General features: G+C 35.2%; 1 protein-coding gene across 1 annotated transcript; it reads left to right on the plus strand.

The window, feature by feature from the left end:
* The first annotated feature begins 8,211 nt into the window (after window positions 1–8,211).
* Window positions 8,212–10,654, plus strand: LOC144703799 (HXXXD-type acyl-transferase family protein). The gene is made up of 2 exons (XM_078576065.1): window positions 8,212–9,128; window positions 10,019–10,654. The coding sequence occupies exons 1-2, from the start codon at window positions 8,323–8,325 to the stop codon at window positions 10,536–10,538; spliced, it is 1,326 nt and encodes a 441-aa protein (XP_078432191.1). The 5' UTR covers window positions 8,212–8,322; the 3' UTR covers window positions 10,539–10,654.
* The last annotated feature ends 4,368 nt before the right edge of the window (window positions 10,655–15,022 follow it).

A 15,022-nucleotide genomic window follows, 5' to 3' on the forward strand; every position in this document is an offset into this window, starting at 1 on the left:
ATCATATAAGTAGGTGTGAAAAGAGAGGACCTAATGTGGGCTATGTAAATGGGTTTTAGCCACTCTCTATCTTTCTCTCTCTCTCTTTCTCTCTCTCTCTCTCCCCCCTCTTCTATATCTAGGTGTAAACCTATTATTATTCTACTCTCCAAATCGATCATTTTATGTGGTCACATCATCCACAATAGGATCAGTTAGTACTATTCTATTGGTATAATTTAGCATCCCTTTCGACTATCCATCCAATAGGAATATCTAAAATACATGTTTAAAGAATAGTGATGTCTGTATTATGATCTCATCATAATTTACTATGTCATTGCATGTATTCATGGACTTCATTATAAACTTCACATTAGAATAATAATGAAAATAATATTTCATACAATAAACTTAAATAACATGTTCATGTGATTGGCTTGACAGCCACATAATATCCACCAGAAGCTAGGAAAGAGCATCAAAAATCATTCTTCGAACAACTCAATATCTGAAGCAAAACAAAATAGAGGGAAGAAAACGCATGGCCTACGTCTGGCAATGCCTCCACATCAACAGATCAATGAATCCCAAAATAAAAACCACGTGGGGGAGCCTACTAGTCACCAGAACATATAGTAAAATAGACCATCATCCACTTCCTCAACACGAAGCAAGAATCACCACTATCACCATATTCAGCAGCTTTCATACCATAGAGCCCTAGAAGCTTCTTTTTACGTAACACACCCACCGGATTATATAAACTGATATCACATGGGATGCCAGCGTGGCAGAAACATACGCTGTACCACCATGTTTGTATCAATGAAAAAAATCTTGAAAATAAGATAGATCGATTGAAAAGTATGTGATGATAAAAAGATTTGTATGTGGGATAATGGTAAGATGAGGAAGGCACGATGATATGAAAGACACAGGTGGGGTAGAAAGTGAAAGGGATGGAATTGACCTGATGATAAGGAATATGATTTCAACCTAAAGATGATGATAATGAAGAGAAAAATAATGTAATGCAAGGTCATTGGTCCGTCATAGTTTAATATCAATTTAAAAGGTCTTACTAACATGGCTGGAGAGATTTACCTGTGCATATAAATCAGTGTGAAGAGAGTCAGAGTGAACTGTCATATTTTACGTACCATGTGATAGTTGGTACTGGTTTTTAACAATTTGTGATCAATAGTCTTTTGTGACTGATGACTATATTAAGCATGGAAATGTTAACATATTTGGAGTATTACTATTTTTAAATTCAACATGTGATGGGAGGGAAGCCCATGAGATGTAACAGTCACGCATAAGATAAAAAGGAAAATCACCAATGCAAATATTTACCACCTTAATTTGATCATCACCTTGGGGATTGAAGGTTGTGTAAGATCGCCGATTCGTCCCCACATGATGAAATTTCATTTTTTGATCATAAATGAATGTTTGAGGAAGGCCACAAAGATGAATAATTTCTGTAAAGAACAGTACGGCAATATGAAATGCTTTTGAGGTTTTTGGCATGCAATTAAATGTATCATTTTTCAAAATTGGTCTATGACTAAAAAGATGACATCAGAGCTGTTGACTATTGGAATAAGGCTCGGGGGAAAATCCATGTGTTGGTTAGTGTAACACATTATGGGGATGCCAAGGTTCATACAAATTAGTATTTTTTTTGTTTCGCTCACCTGTGAGTAGATTTGAAAATACACAATAGTGTGAGCAATGATTTGCGCAAGGCCGTGCTTGAGGAGCCCATAACATACCACAAAGATGCATTTTGGACTGCACTATGTGATTTGCTAAGCCTCCTTGATGGAGCACCCATATAAAAAAAAACTAAAAGGAATATGGTTGGGACACATAATCAGTTGTTTTTTTAATAGGTTCCAATTAGATGATTTGGATTCACCATTGGTAGCGGAGGGTCATGTTTGTAACTGCTGATGCATGGAAGCCGAATCAGAGCATTCTTTATATAGTTCAAGATGACTCAAATACCCACCAAGTGGGCCTCTAGCATGGTAAGATTGTGTCATTTCTGCTCAAATCATCTGCTACTTATTCTCAACACCTCTCTTGTGTTTTAAGATGAAACTAAATGCAAGTATCTTGCCCACTCATGATGGCAAATAGTAAGAAGTTTTTGTGAGCTCAAATAGTTTACAGAATAATGTGATATAATGGAATGAATTCATGGCTCTGGTGTCATAAAACATAGACAATCACCTATAGCTCTTTCTCATATGCAGATTATTACTGACGTGTGACTCGAAGATGTTAATTCTCTATGAAATGTAATTGTATATGTGTAGTTTGAGAAAATGAGGGGCTTGGCCAATTAGGTACTTGATTTCCACAAAGGCATGATTATCATGATAGAACTGAGAGTAAGCACATCATGCAACACTAGAGAACTAAGCCAATCTTGAATGGCACTACCTTTTTAGATTGAACTGTTATCCCTTTGCATCATACAATGAAACCTAAGAAGATCACCTTCTTTTGATAGAATCTAAGCTTCTGTTTGGTTGATAAAGAAGACGTTTCTTTTAGGGCTCCACAAATAACTCTCCCCCTCTAGCGTTTAACATAAAAACAGAATGCTTTTAACATAAAATAGTTTCTAACACATTTATCTTACTTCTCTTTTTTAGAAAAAATTATGGTATGTCTCTACTTCTACACGGCACTAAACACTCCATCTATTTTCTCCTGGTGATTTTTAGCACACAAAAAACACAATCATGCATCTAGTTGCAGAATCTGTTTATATATTTATTTTTATGACTCATAATTCATTTTAATATTTACAACCACCAATGCCAAGATTAATTGATTTATTTGAATATATCTTATTTTGAAAGAGATTTTCATCATAAGCTTGTCCATTCTATATTTTTATAGTCTTTGATAGTTGTTCCATATATCTTTACCTTGGTTGAAATTAATAAATGATTTGAAAAAAGATTGGAATTATAGTGTGTACTAAGAAAAATGAAAATTTATGTGTTTGTTTCTACACGTAAAAGATCTAATTCAGGATTTGGATTAAAGGGGGTGGGAGTGAATAAATTTCATGAAATTGTTGTATTTTTTAGATAATATGTAGCTGTGATTTTTTCTACTCTATACAAGACAACCAAGTACCTAGAAAAGGCTACTTGACTTGAGTTGAGTTTTAATATTTAAATGATGCAGTCTTAACTTTTGTAGCACTGAGGACAGCTTATGGCATCTCAGTTTCTGTCTTCCAAGAGAAGACTTATGGAGAAATCAGATTATGCTTGTGTGGAGGAGAGAGTAAAATTGAACAGCAAAAATTCAGAAATTTTCAAGTGGTGATATCTTGATATCCCATAGACTGATTGGCCCAATTTATCAGGGTCACGTGGTTTTTAAACCCTCTATCCACTCACATGGTCAGACAATTAAATTTCACTTGAGAAGAGAGAGGGGGGGAGCATGAACCAGGCTTGACCTAACCTAGTTGGCCAGAAGAATACAACTGCTGTCCAGTAAGTTCTTCTTCATTCTTCAATTTCCTTCTTGATTGTTGGTAAAGCTCCATGGCATGGGTGTCATATTCATAGCGTATAATGATTTTTGATAGTTGTGAGAACTTCTTTGCAATCAAAATAAAATTCTAAAGCATGCCAATTTATAACCTATGTTTCTTATCTCAATTACCATTTAGATTCATATATCTATATTACACTAGACTAAAATCTACATTTTTGCCCATTTCTATCTACTTTCCCTATAGATCATTTTATCTCCTTCCTCTCTCTAAATTTGGGATTTTACATCGCTACAATTTAAGTTCATCAACCCTATGTTTCTGTATATTTTTCAAAATATCATTCATCTCTATTTTTCAAGTTGAAGTTGTGTTTCTTTCTTTTTTAAAATCATGAACAAATATCAAAATAAATCTCAACATAATTTTTATTGAGTTTTGAAGTTTTATAGCAGTTTTACTGAATGTTTTACAAATTTGAGTCCTGGATTTATCGTGACTAAAATTTCAAATCTATGATTTTTTAAAAAAATAAAAAATCATATAAAGAATTCCTCCTTTCAACATTTTTTTATACTTTTAATAGAATACGTGTTAACCTGATGTTTTTTGATCTAGATAACTCCATGTGGATCGATCTCTTAGGCATTCTAAATTCCTATATTTTATTTAAGGGCGATTCATAAATTTAATTGAATATGCTGGAATGCCAAAGACAGGATTAAACTCACATTTAATGACATCAATTTTAGGCTTATCAATTTGTGGGGTGACTCAAAGATTTCTTTTAGAACCTGGATCTAGAATATCCCAAAATACAAGCACAGATCCTTGAACAAAAAAGGAAAAGCAAGCCATAAATCCCATAATTCCCATAATTCCCATGAAATAGGAAAACCAGGTACATTGTTCTTAATCTAAACAATGAGACTATATGACGAGGGGATCAGAATTCTTTCAAAAACCTCTGAGTGAACATTGAGGATATCCAAGGCTCTAAATATGACATGGATACATATAGAATATGGGCTTCTTAATGGCTTGAATTTGTCATTTAAACAACCAAATCCCAGACTTTATTCAGGAAAAGAAGATGTTAGTATCCCTGTTTTGAGTTCAACGATTGGTCATTGATAGTCTTCTGTTGCACAATCTGATTTTGGATTGGTTTATTCGAGACCAAGTAACCCAGAACGTAGAACTCTATATTAATAAATAATATAGTGATACCCTCTTATTTTATGAATTATAATTATTTTTATTATATTTTATTTGCTAAGAAAAAATATATTATTACTAACCTATTTTACTTTACATCTATTACCCTCATCCATCAATCTCCTCAAAGATTTATTATTTCAATTTTTACCTCCTCTATTTTATCAAAACTTATACTTTGACTTTATTATCACTAAAATAGTTACATCTGTTTATTTCATTAACCTCTCTTTGAGCTATCGTCTTCTTATATTAACAACCATAGATAATGTCCCCTAATTCCTATAGTGAATTAAGCTTGTCTATTTGTCTTCTTCCAACTTTATACATACTCTCTATTGGCCTGCATTTTGTGTTGCCCCCACTTGCAATAGTGCCACCATCCTTTAATCTCTTATCACAGTCTCTTGTTGCCCATCCTTCAAAGAATCACCATTTTTTGTCCATGCATGACTGGAGACAAGGTATATCAGATATTCTTATTTATTTAATTTTAATGATATTTAATGTTGGTAGTATTTTTCATTACATAGATCCCATCAAATCATGAACAAATCAAAGTTAATTTGCCACTGATTGAAGATGAGAATTCTCACCGTATGGGAGTTTCACCTGTCTTGAAATACTACATAAAAAGGACTGATGGAGAATATTGATGCAAGTTTTATAAGGTGAAGGAGTGGATAATGAAAAAAAGATGAGGTTATGGACACACTTGAAAAAGACATGGAGTAAAATGAGGTTATGGACACACTAGAAAAAGTTTCATGTAGTAGTTCATAGGAAACTTAAGCCTTCATCTAGTCAGAAACCTGTATTAGAATATTTTCATCTGACAACAGAATTTACAGGTAGAACACCAGAGCAAACAAAAGCAGAACTATTATATCTCACCATCAATACTGATATGCCATTTTCGATAATTGAAAATCCAGAATTCAACAAAATAAGTGAGTAGTTTTCACTTTGTAATTTGAAGCTTCCAAGATCCAAGACAATATAACATGCAGCAAATGAAAGATTTGAAGAAGATAGATCACAGTTTACAGTGGAGCTTAGCCTGGTTGAAAAAGTCTCATTTACATAGGACACTTGGACTACCTCCAACCGCGTGGCTATATTTGGGATGGCAGTTCATTGGATTGATGCTGAATGGAAGCTTCGTGAATGAGCTCTCAGTGTAAAACAATTGATTGGATCACTTGAGGACTCATAATTGGCAGAGATATTGCGCTTAGTTTTGAAAGATTATAATTTCACTCACAAGGCAATTGATGTTTGATTAGCTTTTTCCTCTTAAACACTAAATAATTAACAATATTTTCCTCCTTTATAGGTATTTTCTATCACAGCTGATAATGCTAGTAAATAATACTACTATGGTTGCAGCCTTAGAAAGTCTATTGAAGGATACTGGCTCAAGGTTAAACAAGCAACACCATGCACGGCCCATGTTTCAATCTTACATGTTCAGAAAGGCTTGAAGGAACTTGGTATTTAATTATAATAGAACTTTTATCTCATTGATGTTTTTGCAAGTTATTATTTTAAAATGTATAAAAATAATTTTTTTATTGATATGTAGGGCCCAAAAATATAATTGAAGAGGGTACTAAGCAACATGAAAGTTCAATTTAAGAAAACCTTCCATGATCATTCAAAGATATTCTCTATAGACTTTGAAAACTAGTCATTATAGTTGGAGCTTCACATCAACGACTTCACCACAGTCAAAATATATGTGAGAAGTTGGGCATGAAAAACTGTAATTTACTCATTGAAGATGCCCCTACAAGGTTTAACTCAACATATGATATGATTGAAGCAGCTTGGGAGAAAAGAAGAGTATTAGAGAAGATTGTGAGTGACTATCTCAACACCAACAAAGTGAAATTTTCCATCATGGATTAAGAGTGGGATCTCCTAAAGTTTTTTTCAGGTGAACTTCATGCTTTTCATGACATAACCGAGGTAATTTCAAATTCTAAGCCTGTTACATCATCAACAGTTTTGGGAGCATATAAATTTCTATCAAGAAAATTGCAAGCATCAATTGAAGGTCTAGACAACCCTCTTCAAAGTGAAGTAAGGGTACCCTTAAGCTTTCAACAATCAAGGTCACTTAAAAGTGCATAATTGGCCATGAAGGATGAATTATTGGAGTATGAGGTTCTCTCAAAGACGAAGCCTATGATGTATATTGCTACAATGTTGGACCCACAAATGAAGTTTATGTTATTCCATTAAGTGAGCAGAATTCTATCATTCAGTCTGTACTTAGATTGCTTGAGACTACTTTGTTGACCTCAAATCCACATTCATTTATTGAAGATAGACCTGTTCCAAGGGCCAGCCGATCAAAGGTAATTATTGCATTAATGGAGCCAAAGCAAACAAACACTATAATGGTACAAATTTCTACTAGAGATGAACTAGATGGCTATCTAAGTGAATCTCGCATTGGTGCTAAGGATGATTCACTTGAATGGTGGTATCATATTGGATCTAAAAAATACCCACATTTTGGTATCCATGCAAAAAAATTATTATCAATATGTGCATCAAGTGCTGCATCGGAGCATCTTTTTTTTGCAGGGTGAGGAATTGTGACATTTAAAAGAGGAAGGTTATCTGCAAAAACAATATCAGTTCTCATGACTATTCAATGGTGGACTCGTGATGACCATGTGGATGACAAGGTAATAGAATCCGAAGCAAATGATGATGTACAGGAGCTCAAATGAGCCCTAGTTTTTATTTGTTTCAGGTGGTATTCTTATTTTTTGAAAAAATATTAGTTTGATTTGTGTCTGCTTACTCATATATTATGTTGCTTTTGTATGATTTTTAAAGGTTGAGAAGATAGATCATGATGCATGGTTCGAAGTAAAGTAATAGCTCATTGGATTCAAAGCAAGAAAATGTAGGAGCAAGCAAAGATAAGGAGCCACGTGTTGTGGGATCTCTTAGAACAAACTTATCATATTTAACAACTCAATAACTTTTTTACTCGTGAAGTTTTGAAATAGAAAACTCTTACATAAATTTTCTTTGATTATGTAGTGGATCAATAGTGAAAATGTTTTAGTTACATACTAAAATAGATTGGTTGACTTTTTAAAATAATCATTTTACCTAAATTTTATTTTAATTTTTTTAATTTTGAACTTATTTGTGGTTGGTATTCTGTAAAACTATAGGTTTTACAGAACCGAAACTGATCTTTGACTGAACCTAGGCCGTAATAAAGTTTACATATAGTTTTAGGTTTTTGCAAAAAACCTTTACCGAGACCTACACCGTCCGTCCCTAATTGGACATATGCCATAAAGAGATCTATTGGGTCTAGGTCGTAACGTGAATGGTTTTTTCTCTAATCTCTCCAGTGGGTCATACGTTTCGCTGCTCATGTGATTCCCAGAATAAGTGACGATGAGTAGGTGCAACGATCGGTGCCCGGGGCTTCGGAGGCTCACCTAATCAAGTCTGACGAAGCAAGACGAACCGAGTAGAAAGAAAAAAAAACAGACTTGGACAGAGAACCTGAGGATGTGAAATTTGGCGTGAGAGGACTGGAGATCCAACGAGCCATGGCAGAGGTGGAAACCTCTGAGACGATCCTCTTCTTTCCAAGCCGCCTCCACGAAGATCACCCACGACGCGAGACGCTCCGTCTTTCGCACTTAGACGCAGACAGAAACCTTGAAGTACCCGTCCGAACGGTACGCTTCTACGCCGGACGCAAAGACTACAACGCTGCCCAGCAGTTCGACGACATCACAGGAGCGTTATCCGTGGCTCTATCATGCTACTACCCTCTCGCCGGGGCTCTCAAGCGCGGCCGCCCAGACGACCGACTGGCAGTGCACTGCCAGGCTGGACAGGGCGTGCCGGTGGTCCGCGCATCCTCGCGCAGAACCCAAGCCTACTTCAGCGATCTTCTCTCTTCGGCAGTGGATAGTCTCGCTCCTGGCCCAGAGATCAGCGAGATGCTTGAGCATCCGCTAACGCTGCAAGTGACGTTCTTTACATGCGGCGGGTACAGCCTTGGAATGTGCGTTCACCACTGCCTTTGCGACGGCGCTGGCGCTACGCTGTTCCTTAGCGCCGTGGCGGAGATCGCCCGCGGAGCGTCGGAGATGTCGACGCGGCCGGTATGGGCTCGAGATAAGCTGCTCGGACCAAGGCAGCTACCCCGAGTGGAAGTCGATTTCAGCCCCTTTCTCCGGACTAAGGGTCGGATTTCTGATCCTTATGGAGGAGGCACCTTTGCAAGAGAGTACTTCCACGTCAGTGATGAGGGTTTAGAGCGTCTCAGAGCTCAGATGCAGGGGGCGCCTGAATCACCGACCTTCACCTCTTTTGAAGCTGTGGTCGCATTTATCTGGAGGTCCAGGTTCGTCGGATTCTTAGATGAATGATTAAGGACTTTCCTGCATTGCATTATTAGATAACTGATAGAAGGGAGGGAACATATCTGAGTCCATTCAAGTAGTTGATCTTGGGGGTGTGGCCTTTTGAGTCAACTGATGGGAACAAATCTAAGTGTCTCAATAGTAATGGTGGCTAATAGAGAAGTCCAATCTCCCGTGTGACCCAAGAACTGGGAGGTGCTTATGGTTCAACAGGCGAGATTTAATCATGATTAGTCCTTTCTAAGTTATCCCATCACTTGGCCTCTACACGTCAATAAAACCCCACAATCATGTCCGCCTGCTATGTTAACTTAATTGAATTAGTTTGTCGGGTTCCAAATGATAGCTCGGAACCAACGAGAAAACATCGGCGAGTTATGATTTCCTCTACGAACAATAATGAGTATTATTGAGGATTTAATCTATCACTTATCCCAGAATAAAGTGATTCCACATTGAAAATTTGGGGAATACTATATTACATATGAAGTGTGGGAAATAGTTCATTTGTATTGGCTAAGTCTGTCCTGAGAGTAATGATGGGATAGTTCATGATAGGATATAGAGGATAACGTTGTTTGTATTGCCTATAAATAGGAGCCTTTAGTCACAAGCGGGAGATGAATTTTAAAGAGTTCTCACCATCATATGACTAAAGTGACTACGTGTTGACTCAAAAGGCTACCCCTCAAGATCAAGATGACAATGGACTCAGGTATGTTTTCCTTCCTTCATCATTTGTGTATCCTTACGAGAAAAATGCAATAGATTTTTTAGTATTCTTCATACATGTTACTCTCTTTTTGAGAGCTGAACTCTGAAATATGTTGTTTGAGCTTCCGGAACGTTAAACTATACATGATGAGAGCAGGGTCAGGGCTTCGGAAGTCGTCCCAGACACGAAGGTTAAGCTCGTTTTCTCAATGGACGTGAGGAGGCTGCTGAGGCCGTGCCTACCGACGGGGTACTGGGGAAATGGATGTGTTCCTGTATACGCGCAGACAACGGCAGGAGAATTATCAGGACGACCTCAGATGGAGACAGCAGAACTTATCAGGCGAAGCAAACGCGGCGTTACGGCAGAGTATGTTCAGTCCTTCATCGACTTCCAGGAATTGCACTACGCTGATGGAATTACCGTTGGAGAGAATAGTTGTGGCTTCACGGACTGGAGGCACCTTGACCACTCGTCTGTGGATTTTGGCACAGGAGGTCCAACATCCGTCTTGCCCCTCTCTTTTAAGCTTCTTGGTTGCCTCGACTTGTGCTTTCTCCTGCCTTATCCATCTGTTGGTGGCGTGAAGAAGGGCGGATTTAGAGCTTTGGTGTCTATTTCTGCCGATGCGTTGCCCGCGTTTAGAGAAGAGATGAAGAGTCTAGCCGAGACTTGAGCGGTATAATGTGCGTCTGCTCCTTTGCCCATCGGAGATCATGCACGTGCTGCTATTTTTTTTGTAAATGAGGAGCAGGCGACGCTATGGATTCGCTTACTAGGTGTTATGTTTAATCTCCTGCCGAAAGATTTAAATTTCCCAGGTGCATAGTAACAGTCCACAGTTGTTGATATTGTAAAGAATGTTGTCGTTAAAACAAAACACAAAAGATGAAAAACGTAGCGGAATGTATTAAATCCAAAAACAATTTTAAGTGCTAACTTTAAGCTAAATATATATCCACGAAATCTGACGTTTTGTTGCATTGGCATTTTGCTGGGTGTTTGTTTGCGCAATTAGGAAGACACTAAGGTTGGCGAGTGAATGAGACATTTTAAAAAATTTAGTAAATATTGATCAGATAGACACGAAATAAAGATTAATCTATTCAGGGAATGAGGTTAGGGATCAGGAATAACCCTTGCCTTTTAATACATGTTTAATTATTGACCAGTCATGTCCTAAAAATAATTTGATTGTTTAGGTGTTGGGTTTTAGGCCATGATTGACATGATCCATGTTTGATTCATTCAGGGGAAGAATGATAAATCATAAATTAGGCTTGAAATGTTGCCTTAAGGTCCTGATTTAAGCAAAAGAATTCATAATAATTCTAACTAAGCACAGAGTAAGTAATGTTAGAATCGAGAAAGCACGTACTGAAAAGGTACACTTTTCGGTTAGAAAATATTTAAATTATATTTTTTAGAATTATTTTAATATTTTTATTATTATATAATAACTAATTTCGATGAAAACAAAATTATCTTACTTAAGGAAATAAAATAAAACTTCTATTAGTGTTCATAAAATATACTCAATTTATAAGATTTTAGAGATTTCAGAGGTTTTTTGGGAATTTTGGAGAAATTATTAAATTATAAATAAATATTTTACCTTCATCCACACATTGCTTGTGGCAGTTGTGGGACCCTGCACAAAGCAGGCGAGTGACGCGGTGACACGCAGCAAGTAGCGGAATTGGGATGCAGAGAGGGTTGTATAAAAATGCAATAACATTTTCTATATGAAACTTTTTATGTGGTTTTATTCAAAGTTATGGAAAGGTATAGTACTAGGCTATCTTAATGGGTGATAACCAAGTAAAAAAGATGAGAGAAATGTAAGAGACTTAAAAATAATACACAACTTTTTATCATGCCTATCAGGTCTCAAGATGGTGTTCTTTCTCTTTGTTCTGTATATGAATGGATTTAGATCATTGCTTTCTTAATATGACACCCTTAAGAAAGAATGTAATCAACTAAATTTATGCCCTAGGTCCTCCAATAGTTTAATTGGAGGAGCTTTAATGTTCTTCATCTGTCGCATATAATTCTAAGGAATAGTTGACATTTATAACTTGAGATCTAGCCTTGATCCACATTTTTTTTCACCTTTAATAGGAAGCAGCTTCTAATTAAAATTTATAGATTTAATTCCACAAGTCATACCTCCTTTTGACGTGTTCTGTAAATAGGATTAAATTGTGCCCTTTCTCCTCCTTGAATTTTTTGCCCTACTATTCTTATCCAAGTCACAGCTTAGGTTTCTACTTATCTCCCATTTGCCTCTCGATTTTAAATTTTTATTTACATAAATCCTACGTTTCAATTAAACTCCCAGGAACTTCCAAGAATAATCAACTTGATTCAAGAGAACCATGCAGGATTAGTCTCATAAACTAGTAAATTCAATACATTAGGACTGAATAGATAATCAAAAAAATTTCATTTTTAATTATAAATAATGTATAAAAAGATAAAGAGCATTGATTATATGTCCTTAATGTCTCCACACTAATGGCTAAGAGATTGGATACACTTATCATATGAGTAGAGCTAGATAGAAATATTATATATGGATATTTCAATGTCATTTTGAGTATCCTTTGAATGGGAATATATCAGAAAGATTAACAGGGAATAGTGACATCTATATTGTGATATCGTGACAATTCACTCATTAATATCATTTATTCACATAGTTTATTATAAGCATCACACATCCATTATATGAATGTATTTTATTAATGAATATTGAAAGAGATTTTTTTGCCAGCCATATATATTTCCATCAAGAGGATTAAACATGTTCTATTGATCTATTTGGTGACTAGGCCACCTAATCCTTAGCCCATAATCAGGGTTGTCCAGCTCAAGAAGTTATATTTTATTACTTTACCACTAAAGCTTCTATAAATCTGGATGTCATCTCCTTCTACTCTGGGGAGTTTAGCCCTGTAGGAGGATATATATTGTATCATTTCAAAATATGTCAAAAGCCAGGTGCAACGCTGATATAAATAGTTGTATTTCAACAAAACACCTTGGACACTCTCAAATTAAATGTTACACGGATTTTAAACATCTTTATCCAATCATAATAATCGCAATTAAATATATGATATTTCAAATCATTTGTAGCCATTCAATATCTCTAATGGCCTCCGCAAAGTCATTATAAACTTTATCCCCTTTAAATGTTATCTTAACCTCAAAGTATTCAAACTTAGATTAATGAAAAACCAAATATCATTATTTATTCAAATAATATTCTCTATTTCAGTTTTATGTTTTAGACATTTTAGAAGACTCAATATGAAACTTCCTTTATTTTAATCACACAATATTTATAGTTAGAAATGAAGGATTCTTTTTCATTTCAAACATCTTAAATAAATATCCATACAATGTTTGAATGGTAAGAAATCATGCTACCGACTTGTATAATATACCATTTTAATACATCATTTACATCTGATCAATATTTCCTCTTTCTACACACTGAAAAAATTAAGCTTAAAATATTCTGCAAAATATGTTATTTGACATTAATGTTACATTTTTTCAAAATCACATAAGTTAATAGCCTTATAATTTTTATTCTTCTTAATCAACCAAGTTCAAATAAAGAACTATATTATTAAGATTAATTATAATACGAAACAGCATAATGCAACATATATCTTTTTTATTTCAAATTAAATTCTAATAATTCTTTTCCAGCAATAATTTATTACATCACTTTTCTTGAATGTCAATATGTCAATTAAATAAGATTTTTTTAATACAAAAATAAAATAAATATGTTTTCATAATTTTATTTTTTTCCCGTCTGTTTATTACAGAAGAGGCCTACAAGTCTGGTGTGTAGTCAATGCATCAAGCTTTAGAAGGATAACTTTTATTTTTCTTGGTTCTCTGTGATCCCTTCAAAAAAAAATACAAAATGGAACCCAAATTTGACAGAAGAATGTTGGAAAACTTTTACTTACCTATGAAAATAACTTGTATATTTTATTCTTCCCTATGGGATGGAAAAGAGATGAAGGTAGCTGGAAATTTTTTACAAAAATCATTAAATTTGTTAATTCCTATTATTCTTTTCATAATTTTTTTTTGTCAAGTTATTATGGATTTATTTTTCCTTCAACATTAAATCCTGAAGTTTGTTTGACGTTAAATCCTGAAAAACATTGTATATTGTGCAGTACCAAAATAATCAATCTTTCTCCCTTGAGGCTCAATAACTTATGATAGTGAATCAGGAAAATGAGCTTCTCCGGCAGAAAGAATTTGTGATTCGAAATATCAGGGAGAGAGAATTTTGGAGGAAGGCGGTCGACCATTTTAATTTTAGATTAAGTACATAAGTTTGAAATATTTCATTACCAATGACCTGCAAAAATATGGTAAATTGATTTATTTATAAGTTTTGTTTCTTCTCAAATATGATTCCAAAAAATATCCTCAAGTTTCCTCTGTGAACTAGAATAATTTCTTCACTTTATTTACTTCAATTTTTCTCCTATGGAAAATATCTCAAAAATGACCAAATGTTATACTAAAAGCACCAAAAGACAACAAACTTATCTTCCTATATTCCAATTTTAAGGCTCAAAAGTCATAGATTTGCACCTCTTAATAAATGGTCAATGGTCCACCTTCTCCATTAAAATTAACATGCGTAGTACTACCTCCAGTATATTAGTTTTCTCTTTTTTACTACTCTTTTTTCCCTAATTTAATATAGAGATATTCTCATGCTTAGCTAAAGTTCAAATTTATTCACCAAAAATTTAGCTGGACGCTCATGCTTTTATACATTTTGAATAACCCAACAAAATTTGTCATTTTTAAATCTTCTTGGCTATCTTCTATCCAGACGTAGTTTTACACAGAAATACCGTCCAATCATGGGTACATAGATAACCAGGGAACATCAAAGGATTAATCTCTCCGACAAACAACTTACAGTCCTAAAAAAAAAAACTAGTTAGTAATCTATGCCAACCATTCTGTTTGAATTACAAGAGGAGTGTGAACAGAAAGGAGACAACGAGGGCTGTGGTGGAGATGAGCCGTTCGCGTCACCGGCGGTCACGATAACCGCTGAACTCGGAGGCCATAAGTTGACCTCCCAGCGCTCATACGCTACCC

The sequence above is a fragment of the Wolffia australiana genome, chromosome 5, assembly GCF_029677425.1.
Source record: "Wolffia australiana isolate 7733 chromosome 5, ASM2967742v1".
Classification (NCBI taxonomy): Eukaryota; Viridiplantae; Streptophyta; class Magnoliopsida; order Alismatales; family Araceae; genus Wolffia; species Wolffia australiana.